This window comes from Enhydra lutris, unplaced genomic scaffold, assembly GCF_002288905.1.
Source record: "Enhydra lutris kenyoni isolate GAN:26980312 unplaced genomic scaffold, ASM228890v2 scaffoldscaffold76, whole genome shotgun sequence".
In the NCBI taxonomy this organism is placed as follows: Eukaryota; Metazoa; Chordata; class Mammalia; order Carnivora; family Mustelidae; genus Enhydra; species Enhydra lutris.
Window position 1 is genome coordinate 5,058,648 of NW_019154160.1, and position 27,325 is coordinate 5,085,972.

Consider the following 27,325-nt stretch of genomic DNA (forward strand, 5'->3'; position numbering starts at 1 on the left):
GAGATAGAGAACTTTACAGGACAAGCCAGAGACCGGCTTCATCCCCAAAGACAATGATGGGAAAACAGCTGGCAGTTAAAGAACACGACAGCAGAAAGTGGGCATGACCCCGAGAAGGCCCGTGAAAACTGCTCTTTTATTAAATGAGGTCATGAAAATATTGAGGAAGAAACTGGTGATTTCCAGAAGATAGACTTTTCTGAGAAGGAGGGACTGAGTGGCCTTGGGAGTGCCGAAACCTAAGACTGAGACTCTTCCTGATGGTGGCTGTGCAGACAGGACGAGGCACCTGTCGGGGCCCTCACCCCTCACTGCAGCCCCCCTTCCGCCTGCGAGAGGAGAGGAGGGGGGCCATGGGTAAGTTAACCTATGTCTGCGACTCCTAGGAAACACTTGGAAAAAATAATAAGCCCAGGGTCAGTCTCTGCTTGCCTCAAGCAGGGGGACGGTGTGATACCATCACACTCCCAAGCGGGGGCAGGGGAGAGCGGAGGGGAGGTTTGCTCAGAAGCACGGGCACCACTGTTGGCAAGAGGAAGGGTCAGGACGGAGCCCAGGCTGGAATACGGGAGTTCGAGGGGCCTGTTCTCAGATGGTGTAAGTTTCACTGTGGGTTATGATCAGCGAGGCCCCTCAGTTTCTTACTTAAATTGGTTTCGAATTTCTCAGGTGAGGCAGATCCCCCAGGAGTGTGGGGGTAGGAAGCACAGCGCCCAGCAGCCTGACCTTCAGGCCAGGGGGTGCCTCCCTCCACCCTTCCGCCCTGTCCCCGCCCCACCCTGAGGGCCGGCAGGTGCCAGCCGCAGACACAGATGCCCTCCTTCTGCTCAGAAGGGGGTGGGGACAGAGGGCCACCGTGCAGCCGTGTGTATGTGGACAGGGTGGGAACGGGTTTCTGGCCCCATCTCTGCGTTCTCACGTCCCGGTGAGCCCCGGAACCCACCCTGTCGCATCTGACAGCTGGAAGACTCTCTTTTAGGGGCCGCTCAGCATCTTGTTCCCACTCACACGTGCAGTCCTGGGGGACTGCTCACTGCCTACGACAGTAGGGTCAACTTACTGTAAGGAAGTTGTTCATGTTGGAGGAGACATTCTCTGCCTTCTGTCTTCCCCAAGTTGTGTGGCAGAGGCAGCCAGGGAGAAGATGCCAGTCCTGAGCAAGCACGCAAGAAGGAACGCGGCCTCTGGTCCGGAACTACACACGTGGACGAGATGAGTCTGTGACCCAGGGTCAGAAAGAGCCCTGGAGAAGGGGCATTTGGGCTGTGTCCTGAGGCATGACCAGGAGCCTGCTAGGCCCTAGGAGGGCTATACTGGAAGCTGCAGTGGGATGGCGGGAAGGGGGTGTGGAGACAGAGGAGAAGGCCAGCCTGTGCCCAGCACCGAGTCTCAGCCTCGGCTCAAGCGCTCACACTGCATTCTTCGTGCTCCGGGAGCACAGAAGCTTTGAGCAGTTGAGTGCTGACCAAATCTGCACTCCAGGAAGTGACTGTGGCTGTGGGGAGAAGACGGATGCTCAGAGGGAGAGCCTCCAAAGTAAGGGGGTAGATGATCCCCCAAACACCTGCCCCCTCCGCTCCCTGCTCAGGAAGACCCTGCCCACACCTGAGGATGAGTCCCAGGTCCCCAGAAGCACATCTTTTCTGATCTAAGCCTACTGCTCGTGGCCCTGAACCTGTGAGGAATCTCTGCTGTCCTCCGGCGTGCGTGGCCCTGCTCTATCCCCTGAGCCTGTCCCGTCTTCTCGACAAGGAACCACAGCAGAACCCAGGGCCCCAGTGTGGCTTCGCTTGTTTATGGCTGAGATCTCATTCCCAATCTTGCCAGCCTCGTTCCTCTGCCTTCTACAATCTACCCATGAGCCCTTAGTAAACCAAGCCCTCCACCCATCTGTGCAGAGCCCGGGATGTGCGTACGGACAAATGAGACCTCATAACACTGCAAGGCGGGGCTGCTTTTCAATGTAGCCACCTCCTCCAGGAGGCCCTCCCGGTGTCCCCCACTATGGCCTCTCGCTACAGCATTCCTCTTCCCTCTTCCTCAATCACAGCTCCTACCCTCTGATAACTGAACTCAAAATTCTGCCGAGGAAGGAGCTAAGTTCCCCCTTGAAAAACAGAGACGACCGCGTGTGCCCTGCCGAAGTGCCGAGCGCGTTCAGCAGATGCCCCTGAGACCTCACAGTGCATGTCTCTATGTCCGTCTGCACCTGGGGACACACTCACTAAAGCCCCTTCACCCAGCTTTGCCTGCAATTTCCCTCCTTGCCATGTTGGATGTACCCTTCTTGGTGTGGACATCAGTGCCTAGATGGAGACGATGGAAACCAAGAAAGGGACAAGCGCTGCGTTCTCCCCATGGCGCCCTAGCTCTGAGCACAGGGCCAGGGCTGGTCTCCCTCTGCGGGCCCTCCCCCAGGCCCTGCGCAGGCCCAGGTACAACCCCGTGCTCCTTGCACACGCATATACGATGCCTGCCCGCAGCTCTCTTTGCTGTCTGGTCTGTTTGCTTGTTTGCTTGCTCTTTTTGCTTCTAGCCGGGGCCCAGCCTTGAACCTGCCACACGGTGTATGTTTAATAATGCAAAGAAGTGACGCACAAGTGCAGCCGTTTGCAACCGCGGCAGTGCCCGCAGCCTCGGCTCGCTCTGTGACCGCTCGCACAGTCCGCGGCAGTGCTAGACTCTGGGCCTCCTCTCCTGCCTGAGCTGGTCTCTGCTGGGAGCGGAGGCCAGCCCAGGGGAGGAAGCAGCACTGCTCCGCACCCAGAACCCTCGGATCATCACTCTGAGGCCTCCTGGGCAGGGGGGCGGTCCCCTTCTAGCCTTGCAACCACACGAACCAATGTCCAGAGGTAAGAGAGGGTGGGGCCCAGGGCAACCACCTCAGGGGAGAAGAGCCCGGAGCAGAAGGGACGGACCAGACCCCCACCTGGGCCTCATGAGTCTCCACTTGCAGCCCCAGCAGGAAAGGGTCCTAAGCCTGGTAGTGAGAAGACAACTTCCTGCCACTCATCTCTGCCGATTCAGGCCGCAGACGTCCCCCTGCCCACCCCACAGCCATTACCACCTGCTCCCCAGTCACACCGACCTCAGGCCCAACAATTTCTTCTTGTTTTCTTTTCCCGCCTTTGACTGACGTGGTTCCATGCTTCCTCTGCCGCACCTGCTTCCTTCACAGACCAAGCTCTGCAGTGTGATGCTTCTTGAAGCCAGACCGTCTTCTCTCCCCGTCATCCACCCCAGCAGGCTCCCAAGCTACTTCTAACCTTTCCAGATCCTGTTCTTCCTGGGGGAGCATCCGCAGTCCCCGTCCCCCTGCCACCACCTGCCCTAATCTCATCCACACTGCACAATGGCACGGCGGCCCTCGGGCGCAGAGACCAGCTGGTGATCATAAGCACACGTGGTCCACAGGGCCCAGATGGAGGCCGCGGGCAGCACAGGTGCCGAAGCCCACGGGAGGCCCTGCTCTGTGGCCTGAGGTTGGGGACCCGTTCCAGCTACCGCGGGGGTCCTAAGTGCCCCCCGGGGTGGCATTTCCACAGCCAAGCTCATTCTAGTCTCCTAATCACCAACCCTAAAACTGATCTTTTGGAAAAGGCCTTTCCTAACCAGGGACCTGCTTACATTTGGGTGACTCGTTCAGTTAAATTTGATCTAAAAGACTGCCACATTTCCAAAGGACACCATTTCTTCCTTAAAAATCTCCTCTCACTAAGCCTCATCTTTAAGGCAACAATGATGTCAATCTATGAAAAGGAACCTTCAAAGGGTTAATATCACAAAACATATGAAAACCCGAGTGCTCAGGGACACACCCACGTGGTCCCTATGTCAGCGGCCTCAGGTGGGAACGGTCCCTGGGCAGATCAGGACTTGGCTGCCATGTGTCCCCGAGGACAGCCTGGTCGTCCACACCCACAGGTGTACGAGAGGAAGGAAAGTGCCTGGGCCGGCGTGGGTCCCACCAGGCCGGCAGATTTGGGGGGTGGGGAGCCCAGGGGGCAGGAAGCTTCTGGATTCTGCACTTGCTGCTGCTCTATCATGGCTGTGCTGTGTTGTAGTCCTTCGTCCCAATCCTCCCCGGGAAGGACGGCTTAAACAAACTGAAAGCTAGTCTGCGTAAAACAGAGCAGCCCCTTCCGGGAAAGCAGCCAAGAAGGGAAATAGAATGTATTTTAAATCAAAGGACAAAGCTCTCAGATTTATTTTAACCTCCTGGTTGATCTCAAATGGAATGTAATTTTACTATGCTTAAGAGAAAAAAAAAATCCCTAATATTTTCCTCTAGAAGGTCATAATGCTGCAACATGAAAGGGGAGACTGGGGCAAGGCTGGGACCACAAACAAATATATCCAGTTAGTGACAAAGACATGTAAATAATACTTTATTATTTCTTGTCACTGGATAGCTGGTAGGACAGGAAGTTTCGCTCACCCATGAGAAGCTGTCTCCTGGAATAAGAAATCCTACACAACTCATTTTTAAGGACGAAAAAAGAGGAAATTGGAAGAAGAGATTAGAAGTCCTTTAATCATTTAATGAAAATAAAAGAAAAAAGTCGGATGTTAGAGGGTACGTACCCTTAATTTATTTAAAATGACTGGTGCCATCAAAGTAGCTACAAAAATGCTGTGAGACAGTTCTGCTTTGCGTTAAGAGGCCTAGGCCTGGCTGCAAACCACGGAATCTCTATCTCTTTTCCAAATTTTAAAGGGAAACTCTTCATTTTTCCCCTAAGTGACAGTGTCTAATTATAATGACTCTAGTTTGTTGCACGTGGTCTCTACTGATCACCTATTTTATCCCAAATGTTAGGAGAAGTATCAAAGTGAAGAGAATTGAAACTGACACATGGGAGGTACAGGCAGAGAAAAAGGGAGCCTATTAACCAGGACCACAGGACAGACACCTCACCCAAACCCAAGCCACACTGTACAATCACCCTGGAAAATATATATTATTATTACTGTGCCCATTTTACAGATCGGGGAATGGAAATTTAGAGGTTAACATGAAACATGATGGTACCACAGTGCAAACCCAGCTCTCTCTCTTCCCAATGCCGTGCTCCGTCCACTGTGGCCAACGACTCACTTTAAAGGCATTTAAGGGAAGCACCAAAGGCACCCCAGGGTCTGTGCAGGTCCCACTTCTGCTGGCAAGCACCCTCTCGCCTCCCCAGCACCCTGGTGGCTGGTGGGATGGAGTCTCTGAGTTGAAGCCGTGTGCCTGTCTCTCGAACGCAGACATCCCCTGTGATCGGAGGCAGAAGGAACCAGGGATGCTGTTTCTCTGCAAGTGTGGGAAGATCTCTTCACCACAGCCCCTAGCCTCCAGCCACCGCTCAGGAGTTTCCAGTGATGGAGAAGTCATTGTTTCAAGAGAGCCTGTTTCACCAGACAGCTGGAATTGCTGGCACCAGCTTCCTTATACAATAACAAAAACTGCCTGCCTGTGACTTCCACTCTCCCGAGTCTCCAACAGAGAGGAAAAAAAATGAGACTTCAGCCTCTTTTCTGTGGCCGCCTTCCAAATATTTGGACATCACGATTCCATTTCCCCCTTCTAAGGCCTTCTGTAAAAACATGCCGTTATTTTAAGTGCTCCTCATCAGATGTGTTTCCGGCCCCCTCACATCTGAGTCACATCATCCGGACCTACTCTAGCTTATGAGCATCTTGGAAAACCCTGCGCCCGGAGCGGAGGAGCTCACCCTGCGCCCGGAGCGGAGGAGCTCACCCTGCGCCCGGAGCGGAGGAGCAGAGGGAGAAGCAGGCTCCCCGCTGAGCAAGGAGCCCAATGTGGGACTCGATCCCAGGACGCTGGGATCATGACCTGAGCCGAAGGCAGCCGCTTAACCAACGGAGCCACCCAGGCGTCCCCAAACCGAAGGTTTTAATACATCTTATGATTCAAGCTGTGTTGACCCACAAAAAGGGAGAAAACAGAGGAGCCTCTGGGCTGTTTCCCACAGTAGCTGCGCCATTTCGCATTCTCACGCACGGTGTACAAAGTTCCAACTTCCCCACACGCTCCACGACACTTGCTGTCTTTTCTTGTTTCGACAACAGCCATCCTAACAGGTGGGAAATGACATCCCGTCGTGGTTCTGAGTTGCATTTCCCCGATGATGAGGGCTCTCGGCACGTTTTCATATACGTGTTGGTGATTTGCATGTCTTCTTTGGAGAAATTAAAACGAGAACGACCAAGTGATCCAGCCATCACTTCTGGGTGTTTATCCAAAGACTCGAATCAGGGTCTTCCAGGATTCGTGCCGCACCCCCCCCGCCCCCGCCATGTTCATTGCCGCGTTTGTCACGGAGCCAGGATGGGGCACAAAGCAAGGGTCTGCCAGCAGACGGGTGGATAAAGAAAATGTGGGTCACACAGAAGTTGGACTATTATTCGATCTTTAAAGAGAAGAAAACTCTGCCCCGTATGGCAATGTGGAGGAACCCTGAGAATGTCATGCTGAACCTTGAGAACATTATTAGGAGTGAAATAAGGCGGACACAGAAGAAGCAAATACGTCAGGGTCCCAGTCCTACAGGTACACCTCGGAGATCTGGAAGGCTCTCTTCCGGGACCGCCGCCATGGAGCGAGCATCACAAGTGAGTCCACTTGTGTTCTGGCATCCCACCCAGTGTAGATACGAGTGATGTTTCCAGCACACTGGAGTCTCTTTCGTGTGCAACGGTATTATCTAAAAACACAACATGCGACCTTAATTTAAAAATATTTCATTGCTAAAAATGCCTTCATCTGAACTTTCTGCGAGGTGTAATCCTTTTGCTGCTGGAGGGTCCTGCCTCGATGTTTTTGTTTGTTTTTAAAGATTTTACTTATGAGAGACGGAGAGAGTACAAGCTGGGGGGGAGGGGCGGAAGGCGAGGGAGAAGCGGGCTCTCCGTGGAGCCCAGAGCCCCAGGCAGGACTCGATCCCAGGACCCTGGGATCATGACCTGAGCCCAAGGTAGACACCACGGACTGAGCCACCCAGGAGCACCTTGACTCGAGGCTGACTGATCAGGGCGGTGGCCACTCAAGGCTGGGGTGGCCGTGGCCATTTCTTAAGACAACAATGAACTTTGTCGCATCAACAGACCCGTCCTTTCAAGGATGATTTCTCCGTGGCACGCGATGCTGTTTGATAGCACTTTGCCCACAGCAGAACTTCTTCGAGAAGTGGAGTCCGTCATCTCCAGCCCTGATGCTGCTTTTTCAGCTCAGCGTCTGCGATATTCTAAATCCTTTGTTTGCTTTCCAGCAAACTCCACAGCGTCTTCCCCAGGACGAGGTTCCATCTCGAGAAACCGCATTCTTTGCTTTCTTTGCTCATCCGTAAGAGGCAGCTCCTTGTCTGGAACAGTCGCTCACACCTTACAAAGCCCGTCCTTTGTCTTCAGAGCATCTCTGATGGGACAGAAAAGCCTCAGCCCTCGGAGGGTGACAGATAAACTGTCTTCCGTTCATGGTTTAACGTGAAATAGTTAATTGCTATCATTCACCCGAATTCATTCAGCCAGTCCTTCCAGAAGAATCTTGCATAAATCAGGGAGGCGGGCTTTCCCTCTTTCCTGGTTGTCAGCTCGGGAGGGAAGACCCGTGAGGCCCAGTCCCTGCCTCCCCGGCAGCCACAGCTTATAGACAGGACGGTTCTGTGCAGAGCCCTGGGAAGCCGGTGCACAGAATTCTTCAGATTTACAGACAGTCTGTCATCTGTGAGGGGTGAGGTCCCTGCCCTCGGCAGCCCTTCCCGGGTCCCAGTCTGTCACCGTCCCGTTGCCAGCACCCTCTCGTGGGCCCACCTGCGTGGGTGGTGACGGTGGCAGCCCTCCCAGGGGTCACCTCCCTTTCAGTCACGCCTATTGAGACACAAGTGTCTCGGGGCACTCGGGTGGCTCTGTGGGTTAAGCCTCCAGACTCTGGATATCAGCTCAGGTTGTGATCTCAGGGTCGTGAGACTGAGCCCCTGGTCTGCTCTGGGCTCAGAGGGGTGTCGGCTTGAGGTTCCCTCTCCCTCTGCCCCTTCCCCTGCTCACATGCTCTAAATAAATGAATAAATAAATAAATAAATAAAATCTTACGAAATAAAGACACTGTTAAATAAAGACACTGTTAAGACAGCGTCTTAACAGAAGGAGGCGTAGAAAGAACAAAGACCCTCCAAGGCGGCTGTCCTCTGAACCTGGGACCGTGTCACCACCTGTCGCAAACGGGAATTTAAGTAGCAGACGGCATCAAGGTGGCTCCCGGCTGAGTGGGGGTTCAGGGGTGGGATCAGGGGCTGGATTACTCCGGTTATCCAGGGGAGCTGGCGGCGTCACAGGGGTTTTTGTAAGTGAGTCCCTTTCCCACGTGTGTTCACCAGGGAGGGGGGAGGGTGAGAGAGGCAGGGCTGCGGCCGCTAAACGTGGAAGGGGCTGTGAGTGGAGGGGCAGGAACAAGTTCTAGAAGCTGGGAAAGCCTCAGCTATGAAATCCTCCCCTAGAGCCTCCAGAAAGGGGCACAGCCCTGCGGGTACCTTGGTTTTAGCCCCGCCAGCCCCGTGCCAGGCTTCCCACCCACAGACTGTAAGACACCGCCTGCCTACTGTCCCAGCCGTGGGTTTGAGGCCATGTGTCGCAGCGACAGGAAACCACTGGGGCGGGGACTTGAGGCCCTGGAGAGATTTCAGGGCAGCTGGGACCTTTGGGACAGGGCTGACAGGTACCTGGCGCCTGACGTCTGTGGGCCTGGCCCTGCAGGAGGGCGGAAGGAGCGGGTTTTAATGGAAAGAGGAAGAACTCAGGGACAGGTCATGCACGAGCATCTCCGGGTCCCCTCCCAAGGCACTGAGGTCTGCGTGCAGACCGCCTTCTGGGCTTCCGAGGAGAGGAAATTCACTCTAGTTCCTCCCTGGGGCTGCCAGGAGGGCATCAGCTCAACTGAGGTTTTAGAAGAACCTGGCAAATGGCAAACCCACGTGATCAGGGACCTGGTCTCCAGGGAAGCCGCTGCGTGGGCGCCTCAGAATTTCTCTGTCTCCTAAAGCAAAGCGGGAGGTAGCGCCAGCTGGTCCGTGGTGGCCGGGGGGTCCGGAAGGGCCATTGCCGGGATAGGACCTCATTTGCGGAATGGAGACACGGAGGACGGTCTGGAAGGACAGAGAAAGCAGGATTTCCCTCCAGGGGACCCTCTTGGGCCCGGCAGTGGGCTGTAAGCAGGGTGGGCCCCTCCGGCCCTCTTCCTGCCTCTCACCCGTTCCCCTCAGGCTGAGCCTGTCCCGGGGAGCTGGAGGCGGCCCTGGGCCCATGGCACAGGCCACGGATGGGCAGGAGGAAGGAGACCCTCGTGTGGTGGGAAGTGTCCCCATGGGGACTTCTGGATCCTGGTCCAGGCCCCGTTTATCTGCTGCGACCTCGAGCCTGGGATTCCTCATCGGTTACAGGAAGAAGACGGTCCAGCTCAAGCAGGACTCTAAGGGTCTCGTCTTAAAGCCCAACGGCCAGCGGTTTCCAGGTGCGACTGAGCGGTTCGTCCGCGCCATCAAGGGCGGTAAACAGAGTCTTCGAACGTGCTCTGTACAGTCCCGCGTTCATGTCCTGGCGCTGTCGTAACAAATGACCAACATCCTGGTGGCTTCAAACAAGAGAAATGTGTTCCCTCACCATCCCGGAGGCCAGCAGTCCGGAGCCAGGGCGTCGGCAGGGCCCTGCTCCCTCCGGGGGCTCTGGGGAGGGTCCACTCCTTGTGTCTTGTGACTTGCGGTGGCCGCTGGCGCTCCTTGGCTGGTGGTCACGTCACTCCGGCTTCTGACTCCGTCTCCTCGAGGCTTCTCTTCCGTGTGTGTCAAATTTCCCTTTCATAAGGACCCTGGTGACCGGATGGAGGCTCCCCTTGGACCATCTCGGATCATCTCTCCACGTCAAGATTCTTGAGAGAATCCCAACTGCAAAGACCCTGTTCCCTGCGTACAGGCTCCGGGCACTAGGACTTGGTGTCTGTGGACGGCCGTTATTCAGCCTCCCGTGGGCCACCCCCTGATGGCCGCAGATCCCTGTCTAGTGCACGTGCAAAGTACTCTCGCCCGACCCTGAAAGGCTCAGCCCATTACAGCTTCAGATCAGGTTGAGGAATCTCGTTTCCAACTCACCAAAAGTCCCAAATCCCATCATCGAAACTGGCTACGGGCGAGACTCTGGACGTGCCCCATCCCGGGGGAAGACTCCTGTCTATCTATGAAACTGGAAAAGAAGTTATCCGTTCCCAAAACACAAACCGTGGGCAGGCACAGAATAACAGTTATAAGATTCTCATCCTGAAAGGGGGCACAGTGACAGGGAAAAGGGATCCCGAGTCCCCAGCGGTTTGGAAACCCCGCAGGGCGGATTCCGTTAGGCCTGAAGGCCTGGGAGAAACTTCTGTGGCTTGAGGCTAAGCCTGTGGGCCGAGGGCTCAGGTACCAGGGATTGGGCCCTAATACCTGTGGGTGGCCGTTTTTGATACTTACTCTGTGTCCCAAAGTGCATTTTTCATTCCGAGTATAATACCTACAGCATAACTGTATCTTCGGGGCCGGCTAGTTGCCTCATGCTTGCCACTCAGGCCCCCCGGCCCTTCCTGAACTAACCTTCCCAGGCCCTTCTTTCTTCCTGGCCTGTGGGTCCACTGTGGCCGATGGCTGGCGTGACGGGGTCGTGCCGAGGACAGGCAGCGCCGGTTTTGAATGGATTCACATTCCCCCCGGAGGGGCTACTCACGGCTGGCGCATTCCTCGCCCGCATCCCCTCAGCACACGGTCGTCCCGGCCACTCTCCGGGCATCTCGCTGGCCGCCGAGGAGCAGGACCGGATGGAGGGCACCAGGCTCTCCTGAAAATAGCTTTACCTGTTTGCTCAGGGCAACACAAGAGGCCAGTCTGTGGGAGGCTTTCTGGAAGGGCCAAGCAAGATGCACGGGCAGGGACGTCGTTCACGTAGACATTTGTGGCGTTTCCCTGCGGGAAACCCCGCTCTTTGGAGGGCACAGGGCGACAGAAGAGATCAGACCTGGTGATGCAACAGGGCAGGGAGCCCCTCTCGGCTGGCGATCTGGGAAGTGGCCTCGTGGTGGGAACGTTCCCGGGAGTAACGGGACCTCCCTCGGAGTCGCAGATCGGTCTCCTTCCTCCAGTGGCTGCAGTGACCAGGGTGTCCCCAGGCTGAGGAAGTGAGGAGGGCCGTGGTCTGTGGGAGCACGGAGGAGGGCTCTGGCCTAGGGCGACTCCCCCCATCCCAGCTCTCTGTGGACGTCCTTCAGGGTGCCTCGCGCAGCTCGCTGGACCCCCAGCCTCCTCTGGGTGCTCGTCATGTCCTGTCCCAGTCTCAGAACTGTTCCGCGCCCTCGGAGTCCACAAGGAGCTCGGAGCCCACCACCCTGGCTGGCGGCATGGTGATTGGTCCAACCTTGCGCGCTGGGAGAATCCACGTGTTTTCCTAGCAGGAAAATGCCTTAGTACAAAGTGTCTTAGGGAAAAGCATTTAGGAGCATATGGGAACGGCGGGGCGGAGGGGGTGGTCTTCATTTCCACAATGACAGTGGGACACAACAGAGAGAGCCCTGGGGAGCGCCTGGGGCCGGGGGGAGGGACTCCGTCGGTTAAGCCTCAGATTCTGGATTTCAGCTCAGGTCATGATCTCAGGGCCGTGAGATCAAGCCCCGCATTGGGCAGAGTCTGCTGAAGATTCTCTCTCTCTCTCCCTCCCACTGCCTCTCTTCCCACTTTGTCCCTAACCCCTCTCTAAAAAGAAGAGAAAAGAACGGAAAACAACAAAAAAGAGCGAGCCCGGAGCCAAGCTCGAGGAGCTGCAGGCTTGTCGGTAGGGATGCCCACTGCCCCGTGTGCCCCGTCTTCCTGCAGACAGTGGACCTGGCTTTCTTGAGGTCCTATCCTCTCTCCCCTGGAAGACACTGGCCTCCGTGGGACAAATGACTGTCATGAGAACACTGCAGGTAGTGTGACAGAGGGACGGGTGGTGCTAGTTTGGAGAAGGGGTCTTCTCTGTTCCGTCCCCCAGGCAACCTCTCAGCGCGGGCTCCGGGCCCCAGCCACCCGCAGGCAGGCTGTGTCCCCGACCCACCCACGGGCCAGAGACCGTCCCTGCCCGAATGGGCTTCTGAATGTGGAGCAGCCTCCCCCGAGTTGGGTTTTCTGTCTCTTGGGCTAACGTGGCTGAAAGACCAGGACAGCAGTGAAAGAGAAAGGAGAGAAAACTGAGTGATCCCTGAGTGAGCGAGAGAGACCGCTGCGGCTGATGGAATTCGGGTCAGGTACGTGAGACGGGAGCTGCCGGCCTGAGCAGCTCTCTCCCCACAGCTGTCATTATGGGAAGAGACTTCTGATGGACAGCAGTGTTTATTACTCTGGCGACTGCTCCACGCCCCGCCTTGGCGGGAGCCACGGGTCCCCTCTGGAGCACTGCTGTCCCCAGCAGTGGGAGGACACAGTGGTGGTCCCTGGAGGGAGCAGTCTGCTCACTGGGTGTGGCAAGGACTCGGAAACCCGCTTCCTCCCCTTCCCCTCCCTGCTCCTTGCAGCCAAGAGTGTAGGTGGAAAGGCTGGGGCTTTACTGTAGTAAGGAAGGGACAGACTGGGGAGCTCCTGCGTTGGTGGGGGGTGCAGCAAAATTTGCCTGGGGAGCAAATGTGCCCAAACTGGACCCCTATTTCTTCTAGAAAACTGACCCAAAGCCCATCTACTTCCTTCAGGAGCGGATATGAGCAACCCGATTAAACTCCTAATATAGATCAAAAGGGAGAGTTTGTGCTAAAACGCTTTCTGGGTTTTATTTCCTTCCCCTTCCAGGGAGGTAGTGGAAGTTAGGCCAGTCTAAGTCATTTTCTTGGTCTCCACATCCCTGATCCAAGAGGAAAAGAACAGTTGTGTTACAGCCGGCTCTGTTGTAATACAAACCTTTCCCGAAGTTGAGAAAGCAGCCAGCCCGCCTCAGCCCGCAGCTCGGAGGCCGGACGGGATTCAATTTTCTGGGTAGGCACTCGGCCCAGGACCTGACTCTTGACTCCCATGAAGCTCTCGCTGTCCGTACTTGAGTGCGTGATGCCACTGATTCTTTTTATCCTCTGCTTTGATCGTCAAGGTAAGTTCTGTCGCTCACAGGCTTCGGAACCCAAGGATTCCAAATTGAAATCGCGAAGTGACGATCTGTGATATTAAATCCTTCGAGCTCCAGACGGCGGGGAAAATGGCTTTCTGACGAAGCAGGTCAGAGTACAAGCAAAGTCGAGATCCCCACTACCGTGCCTGCACAGCTCCATTCATATCATGTCCCCATTTTGCCGGTGACAAAACAGAGCACAGAGAGGTTTAGAGCACTTAACCCGGGAGCATACGATTCCAAGTTCAAGCTCACGGACACTGGCCACCTCATGGCTTCTCAGCGCTGCCCTGGGACTGGGTAGCAGATGTTTCAATTAAAAAGTGTGGGATTCTAACCACGTGCTTTGCTCCCTCAAGTGCAGTCTCTGGACCAGAAGCCTCAGTGTCACTGGGGACCTCCCTAGAGACATAAATTCTCAGGCCCCGCCCAGGATCTCCCGAATCAGAAGCTCTGGAGGTAGAAGCAGGAATCTGTTTCCATGAACTGCGGCCCCCCAACCCCGCCCCGGTGATCCTGAAGCTCCAAGTTGGAGAAGCCGGGGTCCGGGTCCCGGCCTGGCTTGGGGAGCCCTGCAGACACACAGCCCCTTGGCTCCGTCGCACTTGGGTTGGGGTGGGTCACCGCTTTGGGTTTTTCTGTTTTTCAGCTCCCCAAGGAATTGCAATAGGCCACCGGGTGTGAGACTCCCAGCGTTCTACGGAGAGTGGGTTTGGTTCTGCTGACCGCGGGTCGTGCGTATGGCTTAACGAAGCCCCACTTTGTGCACCGGGTGACAAGGCGGACGTGACCGCTGAATGAGATCGTTCCTAGAGCAGCGAGCACGGTTTCTGGCCAACTGCGGGCTCTCAGTAAAGGCAAGCTCTCACCGGACAAGCCGGCAGCCTTGTCTCGCCCCCCAGCTGCTGCCCGGGCACGGCATAGGAGTGCTGGAAGGAGGTCTGGGATGCTGGGAAGCTTGCCCTCTGATGGGACCTCTGAGGCCCTGTCCTGGGAAGGCTACCCTGGGGATGTGCTCCCGTGTACTCTCTCCGTGCCCATCTGGTTTGGGGCTGGCAGGAGGCTGGGCCCAGCTGTGCGTGGGGACCTGGGGGTTCCTGAGGGCATCTGAGCCTTCATATGAATTCACAGGGCCGCAGCTATCACGACGTACCCCACACTGAACAGAAACTGATTTTCTCACAATTCTAGAAGCTAGAAGTCTGAGATCGCCGGGTTCCAAGGGATCAAGGTGTTAGTTTCTTCTGAGGCCTCTGGTTGGCTAGCAGATGGCCATCACCTTCCCTGTGTGTGTGTGTCCCCTGATCTCTTCCTACAAGGACTCCAGTCTTATTGGATCAGGGCCCTCCCCAGCGACCGTTCACTTTGGGGAGGGATAGAACACTTTGCTTTATGACCCCCCAAATTATGTCCTTCTTATATGCAAAATACATTCACCCCATCCCAACAACCCCACAGATCTGGATCCATTCCAGCATAACCATAAGGTCCCAAAGCTCATCTAAACATAAAGCAGGTACAGGGGAGACTAGAGGTAAGATTGTTCTAGACCGTCTCAAACCAGACAACAAGCTGAAAGAGGACTTTCATTTTGGCCTCCATCTGTACTAGGTAAACTCTTCCCAGCTTATCTCTTAATGCAGGCAAGCATCCCGGGCCTGGAAAGGAAACCAGCCCCGGAACCAGTAAGACCCCGAGTGACTGATTGCCAGACGGCGACGCACCTGACCTTCACAGCCAGCTGCGTGGACCCACCGACCTCTGTCTTGCCTTCTCCTGACAGAAACCCAGAAGTGTTTACAGCGCTTCAGAGACGGTCTTTGAGATGCTAGCCTTGCCCGTGTCGGCCTCCCTGGAATCAATTCCTTCCTTGTCTCACCCCCTTTGGATTTCTTGTGTCTCTGCCTTCGGCTTTGGTCAGCGGTGAGCGGCTGCACCTGGTCTGTTGGGACCCTCAGGCCAGGCGCTCTTGCGCTTAGCGATCGACTTCCAAAATGTAATGATGGGTCAGGCAGAGGCTCAACATCCCCAATCCCAAGGGCAGAAATTGGGAAGAAGAAAGGGGTGAGCGTTCCATGCAAGTCCGAAACCTACCAGGGCCAATTCTGTTTGATTTTAAGGCTCCAGAATAATCTTCTTTGGCCCCGACTCTCAGCTCTGACCCACCTGGAATGGGGGCAGAGCCAGCTCTGTCCCTTGGGGCCTGTGCCCTAGGTCAGTGAGGCAGGGGCAGCCCTGGGACCTCTGGACTGCCTTCACGGTCATTCTTGTCTGCTTGAAGGAGAAGGTGGCCAGTCCTGCAGGATCCCAGCAGCCCACCGGCCGTCCTTTGTTTTGTCCTCTCTCCTGTCCCCTTGGGCTAAGCTGGCATTTCTGCTGCTATAAAATTCTTACAACACTTGTGATGTCTGATGGGCCCCAGCCGTCAGACGGGAGGCTCTTCCTGGATCCTCCCTGGATAAGCCCGTTTCTATTCCTGGCTGCCGTGGCCACGGCGGAGCGGATCCTTAAGTGACACCCATAATCTCTTTCTCATTTTTCGAAGTGTAGACAGGCTGAGAATTTTCCAACTCTTCAAGTTCTGATTTCTTTTTCAGCTTGTCTCTTTTCTCTGCCATTTGACTACAAACCGCAAGGGGCAACCAGGCCGTCCCTCCGACCATTTGCTCGGAAGCTAGCGGCGCACCAAGCTGGTCACTCACGCGTTCTGCTGTCCACAGGACGCTAGAACACACTCCAGCCAAGTTCACGGCCGCTTCTTGACGAGGACCGCCTTCCTCCCACTTCCAGTCACTGGTCCCACACGCCCATCTGTGAACAGGTCGGGAGCTCCCCGGTGCCCAGATTCGGGTGCTCTCGTGTTTGTGATGCCGCGCGCATCTCTCCTCTTCTCTCGAGGAGCCCTCCAAAGACTTGTGTTTCGTGTCTGTGTTTCCACCAACAGTTTCTTCAAGGCCATTGAGGCTCTTTCTAACATTCTCCTCGAGTCTCTTCCAGCTTCTACACAGTATCTCCTTCTGAAGCCACTTCCATACTTTTTTAGGTATTGTTACATAACCACCCATGTCCCGGGCACCAGAATCTGCGTTATTTTGCTGGGTCAGCCAAGGAAAGTACCACAGACGGTGGCTTCTCAGCAGAAATATATTTCCTCATAATTCTGAAGGCTCAGGGCCAGAGGTCAGGGTGCGGGCAGGGCTGGCTCCGTTAGAGGTCTCGCTCCTGGCGTGTAGACGGCCGTCTTCTCCCTGTGTCTTCGTGCGACCTTCCTTATGTGTCAGTGTCCTCATGTCCTCTTCTTATAAGCACACGAGTCACAGTGGATTAGAGCGCCCCCCCCCATGAGCCCGTTTTAACTTTTCTCCAAATACAGTGACATCCTGCGGGACTGGGGGTCAGGACCTCAGCATGCATTTTTCGGGGGTCGGGGGCATAACGGAGGCTCCACAATGAGCCTTAAACACTTATCACCTCTTAAGAGCTGGTCCACACGGCGTAGTGACGTCACTCTGTGGCTGTGTCCTGCCCACCCCTCCCCGCTGGCCCTTTGATGTCGTCCGTCCGCTACTGGAGAGACGAGGGCCACGCTCTCACCCCGCCTCGCTCTTGGCATGTGGCTGTGGGGAGGGGAACACTTAGAACTGAGAGACCTGGGGCACCTGGGTGGCTCCGTGGGTTAAGCGTCCTGACTCTTGATTTCGGCTCAGGTCATGATCTCGGGGTTGTGTGATTGAGCCCCAGTTCAGGCTCCACGCTCAGCAGGGAGTCTGCTTGAGGTTCTCTCTCCCTCTCCCTTTGCCTCTCACCTCTGTTCCCTACCTCTCCCCTCATCCCTTCTCCTCCTTCCTGTGCACATGTGCGTGGGCTTGTGTTCTCGCTCTCAAATAAATAAGTAAAACCTTTAACAAAAAATCGAAAGGCACTTAGCTGTCCGTCTTGAGGCCTGTGGTGCCACTTTTGGGCCGTGTGACGGCGGGCCTCACACCTCTCACTTTCTTTCCCACACAGTAACCTTTCACGGAGAACTCAGTCTCTAACCCGGATGGCCTTGGTTCCCCAGTTCGGGGCACCCTTCGCTCTGGGGCCCACACGTGCCCACAAGCCTGCAGGGGAAACCAGGGTGGCCCGTGGCAGCCCTGGCCTGGGAGGGAGGTGCCCCTCCCATCTCACCGCTCCCTGATGACCGTCCTGTGAGGTGAGCCAACTGTGCCCATTTCACAGACCCGGTTAAATGTGGAAATACCACATTTATCCGTGGAAGCGTCATGTCTCAACGCTCTGGGCCTCACCTTTCGCTCACGAGAAGTCCCCTGAGCCTCCTGGAATCGTTCCTCCGCCAGGCCTCGGGGGAACATCGACAGCCTTTCCCGCCGGCACCAGTCGCCTGCTCCCGAGCCCCCTCCGTTCACTACCCGCCCCTGCTGCAGCCGTGCACCTGGGCTCCGGGCTCCCCCTAACCACCCTCTGAGCCCTGGCCCTGCCCTTCGCAGCTCCAGCACCCCGCGGGGCGAGGCGAGGACGGACAGGGCGTGATCAGTGCTTCACCCTGGGCTGCACGAGCGAACTGCACAAATGGCTTGGCTTCTGGAGCCTCAGTTTCCCCGCGGTGAAATGGGCAACAATTGCTCTGTGGCTGTAAAGGCTAGAGGTGACTTGGAGGGCGGCACATTTATTCCAGGGTCCGGCGAGTCACACCCCTGGTATCTCGTGCTTCCTGCCTTCTCGCTGCTCCTCCAGCCTTCCTCCCTGTCCTTGCACTGCTATCCCGCGCGGCAGCCAACAGTGGTGTTGGAGGGAGGCTACCCTCTGCCCCTTCCCCGCCCCTCTCCCCGCAGGCCGGTGGGGGACGGGCCCCGCGGAGGCAGGTGGGCGGCGCGCTCTCCGCACGTCCGGATCCGCGCTCCACGTGAGGTGGACTTGGACGTGACCGGTTCCTGGACTGCGGCAGTCGGGGAACAGCGCTCTCTTATCAGGGGCACTTTGACCAAATCCTCATTCCTGCTCCTCGCTCACTGGACAGTCTTCTGCTCCCTGAATTTCCCATGCGGCTCCAACAGGGACAGAGGTTGGTCAGAAAAATCCCAGCCCCTTATCGCCCGTGTGTCAGAGGTTGAACCGGGGCTTGGACATTCTGAGGACCAGCAGCCCCTCCTGGGTCCCTCGCCCACCCGCTGCCCAAGGCACTGACGAGGGACTAGGAGTCTCAGAGCGCTCGGCTCGCCCAAGTCTGTGCTCACGGGGCGCCTCTTCCCACTTGGCCTTTGGAATCAGGGCGGGAACCCAGGTCTGGGTCAACGTCCGGCCCTCCCCCACCCCCGCTTCGCTCTGCCGCCCAGGCCACTTCCAGCTGATGTCGCAGCAAGGAGACAGAGTCCCTCCAGCTGAGGGAGGGTCCCAGATCACAGACGTCTCTCACTGACGTCATCCACACTGAGGTGCTTAGAATTCAGGGGGTCCAGAAGCTCTGATGCAAAAAAAATGACGTCTTTATTTCCACGAACCTCCATATGATTACAAAACTGGGAACTCTGTCACCAGTTTAGATTAAAAAAAAAAGAAAAATCACAGGTATTTTCATATTACATTAATTATGGCAGATTTTTCAAAATGCTGTTCATGCTCATCCCAAATTTGAAATTACGGTAGCTATTAGATGTGAGGCCTTGTTATTTAATGCACCGAGAAGCACGTTATAAAAATATTTTGATAATTGTGTCTCAGTCTAATTAGTCGTCTCTGTAATCCCAGGCCATGTGTTTCATTCATTTGAAAACCTCAGAAGAAACCCCCCGTTGCCAGCAGACATCAGGAGACCCGGAAGCCACCGCTCAGCGAGAATACAGGAATCCCGCCACCACGGGGCTGCCCGGGCCCATCCAGCTGCTTCCAGAATTCTTTCAGGGATGGCAAATGTGGCGGGTGCGGGGGTGGCCCAGTGGGTAGCTAGTCCCTCCCTGTCCTAGCCAGCAGGACCCACGTCCGTGATCGAGGACGAGGCCCCAGGAGAGGACAGGTGCTAGATGGCTTAGCACCCGAGTGCCTGCTTCTGGGCTGTGGGGCCTGAGAGGTCTGGGGGGGCAGGGGTGCTCCCTGGGAAAGAGGTGTCTTCTCTGAGGAGAGGAAGGAAAGAAGGAAAAGAGGAGGGAGAAGGGAAGGCAGGGCAAGGAAGACAGGAGGGAAGGAGGGAGAGAGGGTGAGGAGGAAAGGAAGGAAGGAAGGGGAGAACGCCAGGACAAAGAGCCTGCGCACGAGGAGTGGAAGCAGGGCTGGTCAGGCAGAAAACCGTTCGTTTTGTTCCTGACAACGGCGAGCCCCGGGGTTGACCTGGAACCCTGTCACCTTCGGATTCCTTGTTATACAAGACAGTAAATGTCTCTTTTAATTTAAACTGCACGTAATTGAGATTTCTCACGCTTGACTCCAAGTGCTCCAGCAGACTCTTCTCCAGTTCCAGAGCAACAGGACAGCTCATTTCTGGAAGTGCGTCAGTGAGCCCGCGTCGGCCACGCCAAGGTTCTCACGTGTCAGGCCCCGGCGGGGGGAACCCCTCCCCCAGACGGTTGTCCACGCAGCACTAAGGAGGCCTGCGCCTTTCTGGGACAGTCTTGAACTGCATTCAAGGTCTGGTTCAGAGTCTGGCTCCCCCGCGGGTGTAACCTGGGGGGAGGCCTACGTGGTCTACTTTGCAGCCCTGTCCCACGGCGGGTCCCCAGGGGCTCAGGAGGGGCTGCTGAGCCATCGGTCATCACGGCTTTGGGACCCTCCGGTCCCACAGTTTTTTGGAAACGATGTGTATCATTTGCAGCACCCATAATACAGAATATCAAAATACCGACACGTTGTATTTTTGGTAAATTGCTTAGGAATAACAGTAAATTAGTCTAAGAAGAGAATTTTCTTATTTTCTTTGAGGTAGGTCCACAGGCAGAGGAGAGCATGAGAAGAGATTTTATTTTTCTGGCTTAATATTTTTTAAAAGTGTGGAGTGGCCTGCAGAATCAAACAGCTGGGTCAGGTTACACACTTTATTATTAAAAAAGTTGCAAATCGGATCCTGTTCACTCCAGGCCAGAGCTCACAGAGCAGCCCCCCCCAACCCCCATCAGCGGAAATTCCTTCCAGAGCATTCGGGAGCCCACACCTGACTCAACTACCCAGTCATGTTTCTGCAAAGACCCCACTCGGAGCCTGCAGAGCCCCCGTCCCCTTGCTTGGAGTCGAATATTTCCTCCCCTGCTGGGTCTTCAGGACGGTCAGGACCACACAGAGTTTCTCAATAAATAGTGAATGAATAAACTTTTTCCTGATGCCAAAGCAGGAACCACACAGACACACACACGCGCACACACGCACGGACACACACACTCCTAAAGCACTCTGAGGGACATTGCACAAGAGCTTTCTTGGTTTCTCAGATGTCAGGAGAACCAAGTTTTAATTAATTAATTTATTTTTAAAGATTTTATTTATTAATTTGACAGGCACAGCGAGCAAGGGAACACAAGCAGGGGGAGTGAGAGAGAAAAGCAGACTCCCGGCTGAGCAGAGAGCCCGATACGGGACTTGATCCCAGGTCCCTGAGATCACGACCTGAGCGGAAGGCAGAGACTTAACCCACTGAGCCACCCAGGCACCCCAAGGGTAGGCATTTTAAAAGGACCTCAGCCAGCCTCAGATGGCACTAAGCGGCCCATAGCTGGTAAACAAGTATGGATTTTAAATACCATAAAAGCGCTGAAAATATTTGCCCCCTCCCTCCAGCCCAGTTGGGCGAGCAGACCCCAGGCTGACTCCAGGTGAGCACTCAGGAGTGGATGACCTTGAGCAGGTGAGCCCCTGACCTTGAGGAGGTTAAGGGCTTCAGGCAGCAGCCTCTGGGGCCAGCTGTGGAAGGCAGCCTGTCGCACTGTCGCACAGGTTACTGCGAGCAGACGCGGGGAACGCATTCCAGGGCTTGGCTCCGTGCCTGGCACATCACGAATACTCCACAGACGGGAACAGTATTACAAGTAAGAATAAACACCACGAGGGCCCAGCAGTAAACAGCGAATGCTTTTTAAAAGTGTGATAAGAAATGGTCATGGAGGGGAACCTGGGTGGCTCAGTCGGTTAAGCGTCTGCCTTTGGTTCAGGTTGTGATCCCAGGGTCCTGGGATCGAGCCGCACATCGGGCTCCCTGCTCAGTGGGAAGCCTGCCCCTGCTTGTGTCCCAGTGCTCACTCTCTCTCTGTCAAAAAAAACCCCCCAAAACCCAAAATCTTAAAAAAAAAAAGAAATGGTCATGGAGTCGGGGGCCCCAGAGAAGACAGACCGTCTCCCCACCACCCCCAGATGCTAGTCACCCTCCCTCCCCCAGTAATGCACCAAGAATGACTGCAGCCGTTGCCAGAGAGTGTTATCTATAAAGTATCTTCTCTTTATTTAAGTTAAACAATTTTCAAGGATGGTTTCCATCTATAAAATGGACAAAGTACAAGCTCTGTACAGCAGTTCTTTTTAAAAATCAACTGGAAAAAAAATTACCAAACTATATTTTGAATTTGCAAAACATACTCACAGAGACCATCATTTTAGCTTTGATGAAGACGTAAGAAAGACCACCACAGAGAGGACAACTAGCTTCGCCACACTTTGCTCAAAGGGCTCTTAGGAGAGAGGATCTGTACTTGTAAAAACCGGAGTGGGAGGGTGGGATCGTCCTGTTGACTAAGAAATACGCAACCACAGGAAGTCACTTTGGCACACTGTTGTCTTGTAAACATAGCTCACTTCCAGGGAGCCCGCCCAGCCGCACCTCTGATCACAAGGCCCACGGGGTCCCAGGCTGCTGCGCCCACTCCCCCGCACCCCTAGCTCAGGGTCGAGGAGCGACCCCAGAAGGAGCCAGGTGGGCCTGTCCTGATGGTACAGGCGCCATGAGGGTTCTGGGTGGGGTGGGGGTGTGCGAGGAAAGGATGCATCAAGGACCCGACTCAAATTTGTTGCACATCAAAGCCAAATGTGTTTGCTAGCCATGGGGTATTTTTCTGGTGAACACGGGCAGTGGCTCACAGGGGACAGGGTCTGAGAGGAGGACCCAGGTGCCTGGGCTGAGTCTGTGTCCTGCCCCACCTGCACTCAACAGCCTTGCACGGGTACCCGGCCCTCTCTCCGAGGCCTCCCCGTAGTCAACACCGGCCTCTGAGACAAGGTGTGCAGCGGTAACCCAGCCACGGCCTCCCTGTCCACCGAGCGTATGTCCGCCTGCTGGGCAGAGGCCAAAAGGAGGGCAGGACAGTCCCCCAGCCACGCCTCCACGCCCGATCCCGGTGACCCAGAGCAAACACACATGGGCTTTTTTCAATGAAGGAAGAAAAAACGGTAGCGCTCCCTTTTGGATACGGGCAACAGGCAGGGAAGAGAGTGGCACTTTGCAGACTATCAACCCAGCAGAATCTTCTGGGGCCACTTCTCACTCTGTGACCTCCTGGGCCCTCCCCTCGGGGCTCAAGGAGGTGCATTTCTGACACACGTCCCACCACACGGGGTGGCCAGCCTCTCTGAGACCGGGCACGCATGTGGAAAGGGAGAAGGAAGGAGGGCTGGGCCCCTCCGTAGGAGGCCTGGACTGCCCTGTCACCATGGGGCCACCGCAAAGGCAAGGGGGGGTTGCTGTAGGGACATTCCTGGGCATCTCTTCCTGTCATGACTTCTAGTTCCTAACAGGCTTGTGGTTTATACTGACATCTGCTTCCTAACACACAAGTCTCCTGCTCCTGCCAAAATGCTCCATGACCAAAGCAGGCCCCTGGGCCAGGGAGGGACGGCGTGGGCAGGCCGGATTCCAGAGCCCAGGGACCAGCTCACGGGACACACATAGTTCGCCCCATGACAGCCCAGGACAGCTTCCTAATGTCGCCTACTGGGAGCTGGGAGCCTGGGTTTGGTTTTGTTTTTTTGTTTTTTCCTAAGAGAAAAAAAAAATTTAATTTAAAAAGACCCAAAGTAATGTTTGTCAAAAAAAAATAACCCATCCTGGTTTCCAGATACCAAGGGCACAGAAAGTAGGTTCCAACACCAAGCAGTGGCTTACAAGCTGAAGCCAACGGAGGGGCCCCCTGGCACCCCAGCCTCCTGGGGCCCAGTGGCAGGGAAGCCCCCAGTGGCCCCCGTAGCACCTGCTCACTGGTGGGGCTCCGGGGTGGGGGAGGCGCTGGAGGCCACCTTCTCCCCGCCCCAAAGGGCCCCGTCCCTCTTCCTTATGGCCGTGAACTAACTGCTTTGTGGGGAATTTACAAGATGAGGACGACCTACAGAAACCATAGGGAACTGACCGTACATTCTTTCTTTTATATATATTTATACTTACTGTCCCACCGTAGAAAGTTCCTATTCAAATAGAGCAAGTACATCGTGTGGAAGAGGGGGGTCTGTGCTGGGAAGACAGCGGGAACAGAGGAGCGGGGACAGGGATGTACGACGTAATCCTGCAAAATGACTCGGGTCACCATTGCAGAAACCAGACATGATTTCGATGGGATCAAAAATGGAGATTTCCAGAGTGTTCCTCACGGTGACACAGCAGCGATGCCCCTTCTGCTCTCCCTGCCCCGCGCTGGGGCCCACGCCTCGGCCGTCCCTGGGGGGTGGCTGTGGGCGGGGGGAGGGGGTGGCCTCGGAAAGGGGGCCCAGCCGCCTCCCGTGGGACGAGGAGAGCGGGTCTCTTTCCCAGCCTCTTCGGCATCCACCCAGGCCCCGTGCCTCGCACACGTTCTCTGACGTTCCGACCATGATGGAATACTGAGGTATATAGTTTCGCAGAAAGTTCAAGAAACATAATCGAAAACGGGATCTCCAAACTCAGCCGGCCGGTGTGGGGGCCCGGTGGGGGCCGCCTGGCGGGCTCTCCTACTGCTGCAGGTTGAGCGTGAACTTCCACTGCTGAGACAGGGCGGGGCCGCACACCTCCACGCTCAGGCCCCCGCTCTTGGCCGCGCGGCTGTCCAGGCACAGGTTGCTGCCCACGTGCCGCAGCTTGGAGTTGGCCTCGATCTGCTCCCATTTCTGCAGGAGACAGGAGAGGGCCTTACGGTCACAGCGCACACAAGACGGTAGGGGACAGACCCACGGGCAGGGTCTCCTAGCTATACGAAAAGCAAAAACGCCAAGCCTTTTTTTCTTTTTTGGTGGTGGTGGGGGGATCTCGAATCATAATGGAGGAGTTAGTCGCTGCGCCAGGACCAAGCAGCCTCAGGGCCAGCTGAGCATCCAGGAAAGAAACCTATGCTCTCTGCCGGGCTTGCAACTCCAAACCTCCGTTCTGGGCCTGCTAGGGCCCGCGTGTCCTGCCCCACCCCTCATCCAAGCTCCAGCACTCTGGGCACCTGCCCATCCTCGGTCATTAACCCGAGAACGCGAGCTAGAGTGCCTCCTGGGGGGAATGTGCATTCATCCACAAGAAGGCCTCATCTGATGCTATTTTGCCTTCAGAGGAGCCCTAGGAAGCTCAAGGAGGACCCTGATCCCGCCCCTGGCTCCTGGAAGGCAGCTCTAGCCCTGCCTGGAGGCCGTTGCCTGGGACTTCCACGCTCCCACTTAGGGCTTCGGGCTCAATTAAACCAGGGGAATGGTGTCAGGCCAGCCGAGAGGGAAAGAGATGCCTGAGTGGACAGAAATACCGTGTTGAGGAACCCGTTTCTATACTGTCTGTTCTCTCTGTGAGTCTGTGAGCTCCTTGGTGGGTCTGAGAAACCTGTTCAGCCACTCGGGGGCCCCGGCACTCTGCACGGCAGGGACCAAGCAATATTTGCTGAGTTCCAAATGCGACTCCTGTGAGCACAGGGCCTGACGTCTCCTTATTCGAATATGTACACCTTCCCCGCAACCAAGACCAAACCCAACAACCAACCCACCCTCAACCGACCAGCTAACCACACTCAATCAGTCAACGAGTAAATCGACCAACTCACCAATTCACCGACTGATCCGCCAACCAAACAAGAAAGAAAAGCCCACAGCCTTGCCTAAGGGAAGTCTGAGGCCCCCCACCCTGCTGTTTACCCCATGTAAAAGTCTGTTTGTTCTTTAAAAGAAAAAAAAATGATCACAGTTTTTTCTCTCCAAAGCTCTCCCTTCATTAATAGAGTCTGTGATTCTAATTAATTTTTTACACTGTGCGCACTCAAGCTCCTTTCCGTAAGTATTTCTGCAAATCCTTTTGACACCACGGAATTGAATTCGCCTCCTCCTGCCTCCCCTTCCCCTGATTCGGCAAAGGCACACACAACACAAACACACAGACGTGCCTGGAAACCAAACAGTCCAGCTGGCAAGAAGGTGCGGCTTCGAGATAAAATTAGCTGAGGGGCCTCCTCTCAGAGGGCAAGTGGGTGGGGGGAAGGAGGCAGGGCAGGCAGAGAGGAACCTGGCACCCCGAGAACCGGCCTTCTGCGCGAGGAGAACAGGACGCTGGGATGTTCTCACGAGGGCCCCGTGATACTCACTCAGGCTGCCGTGAACCCAGAGCTTCTGCCAACAGTGAAATTCAGTGCCATCAGCTGAGCACGGGGAGGCCACGGCTGCCTGCCCATCATCCCTCCTTTCTGGCTCCCTGGCTGTCAGTCAGTCCTCACCGGGCTTCCGCGTTGTCAGGTAAAGTGTGTCTGCGGCGGAGACAGCCCTGTGCTGCTCTGAGTGGCCAGGAATCAGGCTTGACAAAGAATGTGGAATGAATGGAATCTGATTCCCTTCTCTGGAGGGGCTCTGCCTGTCAGGTGCCAAAGCCTCAGCTAAATGGAAGGTCTTTAAAAAAAAAATAATCAAACTCCAGCTCTGTCTCTAATCAGGGGTCGGATTTTTGGGCCCTCCAGGCCCTGCTGGAACAGGGCCACAGGGCTCCGCACCCGGTGAGGTCTCGGGGTCAGAAGAGCTGCCTGCAGGACATTCCCTTCTCCTGGTGTGAGCCTCTCCGCGGCGCCCTATGCTTCCCAAGAACCAGGATCGCACCAGGAACATCTGTCTGCTCTGGAAATAAGGTGAGCTCCTACTGAACTCCTGTAGGGGTTCAAGCATCCATCAGAAGCCAGGCTGGGGTTCCACAGAGCCGGGGACAGACCCCGGATGGACAGATGCAAGTATTTCCCTGACAGCTGGGATCGAAGCCAGGGACCTGGTCCCGGCCTTCGTCCTCCCAGGTGACACGGGAGAGGAGATGCTGACTCCGTGGGTCTCCACCTCTCCTTCAGTAAAATGTCTCGGACAAGAAGCCCACTCAGGCTCCGAGCTGTGGTTGGCTCTGTGCCTCCATTTCTCTACATCCATCTATTTCATTAAAAGGGACCATACGGAGACAAGCCAGTGCTCCCCACGATGGCATAAATACGCAGACACTCAGGAAAGAGAGTGTGTGTATGTGTATGAGGTCTCACCCACTTGAACTTCCTCGTTTAGCATTTTTGCAAATTTAAAAAGCAGAAATATTTAATGAATAAGAACAGGCAATTTTTCTTTGAAATACCCGGTAGAGTGGAAAGAACGAGAATGTCATCAGAAGCAAGCAACATCCGACTGGTGGCTTACGAGAGAGAGGTGTGATGCTAGGTCTTTCCTTTGGGGCCGTGGGTTCATTAGCACACGGAGTGAAACAGAATGAAAACACCTCCCTTTGGTGACATGGTGATGAACCTTGCTTTCTTTTCTAGTACTTACTTGTAGGTCAGTGCTGTGCTAACTTCTCGGCGGTTCTGCGTCTGGGCTGAGGTCCCCACCTGCCGTAGTCCCTCCCACCCCCCCAAAGCCCACGCACTTGCGTGGCTCCTTGTGCTTCTGCTTCTGTGGAGAAGCCACGAGCCGGCGGAGCCTCCCTGCTCCCGGGCCTGAAGTCTGCGCCTCCGCTCCCCAGGGGTGTGAGGAGGCAGAACTTGGTGGGCTTCCCGTGGTCATGGCCAGCGCTCAGACCATCACACGCACTGCCACCCGCCTCTCTCCCGTGTTCGCCAGCACCACCAGACACACACTCTCAGGACACGCACGTACGAGGGGCTGCTACAAAGAAGGACTGGAAAAGGGACCAGCGGCTCCGCTTACCTGCACGGCGCAGGGAGGAGGAACTGACCTGGAGGCGCTGGGGCCCCTACCTAGTGAAGGTGCTTCCAGACCCTCGTAGGAGCCGAACATACAAATGTGGCCCCTTCCCCTCCAGTTT

At 55.6% G+C, this 27,325-nt stretch overlaps 1 protein-coding gene across 2 annotated transcripts in view; it reads right to left on the bottom strand.

The window, feature by feature from the left end:
* Nucleotides 1-23,098: 23,098 nt before the first annotated feature.
* Nucleotides 23,099-27,325, bottom strand: part of LOC111160476 (polypeptide N-acetylgalactosaminyltransferase 2) — a 181,033-nt gene continuing 176,806 nt past the window's right edge. Inside the window, exon 16 of one of the 2 annotated variants that reach the window (XM_022523618.1) lies at nucleotides 23,099-24,186. In XM_022523618.1, the coding sequence (XP_022379326.1) occupies nucleotides 24,031-24,186 (156 nt within the window). In that variant the 3' untranslated portion in view covers nucleotides 23,099-24,030. The remainder of the gene's footprint in view (nucleotides 24,187-27,325) is intronic. The other variant, XM_022523617.1, reaches the window with a different exon arrangement.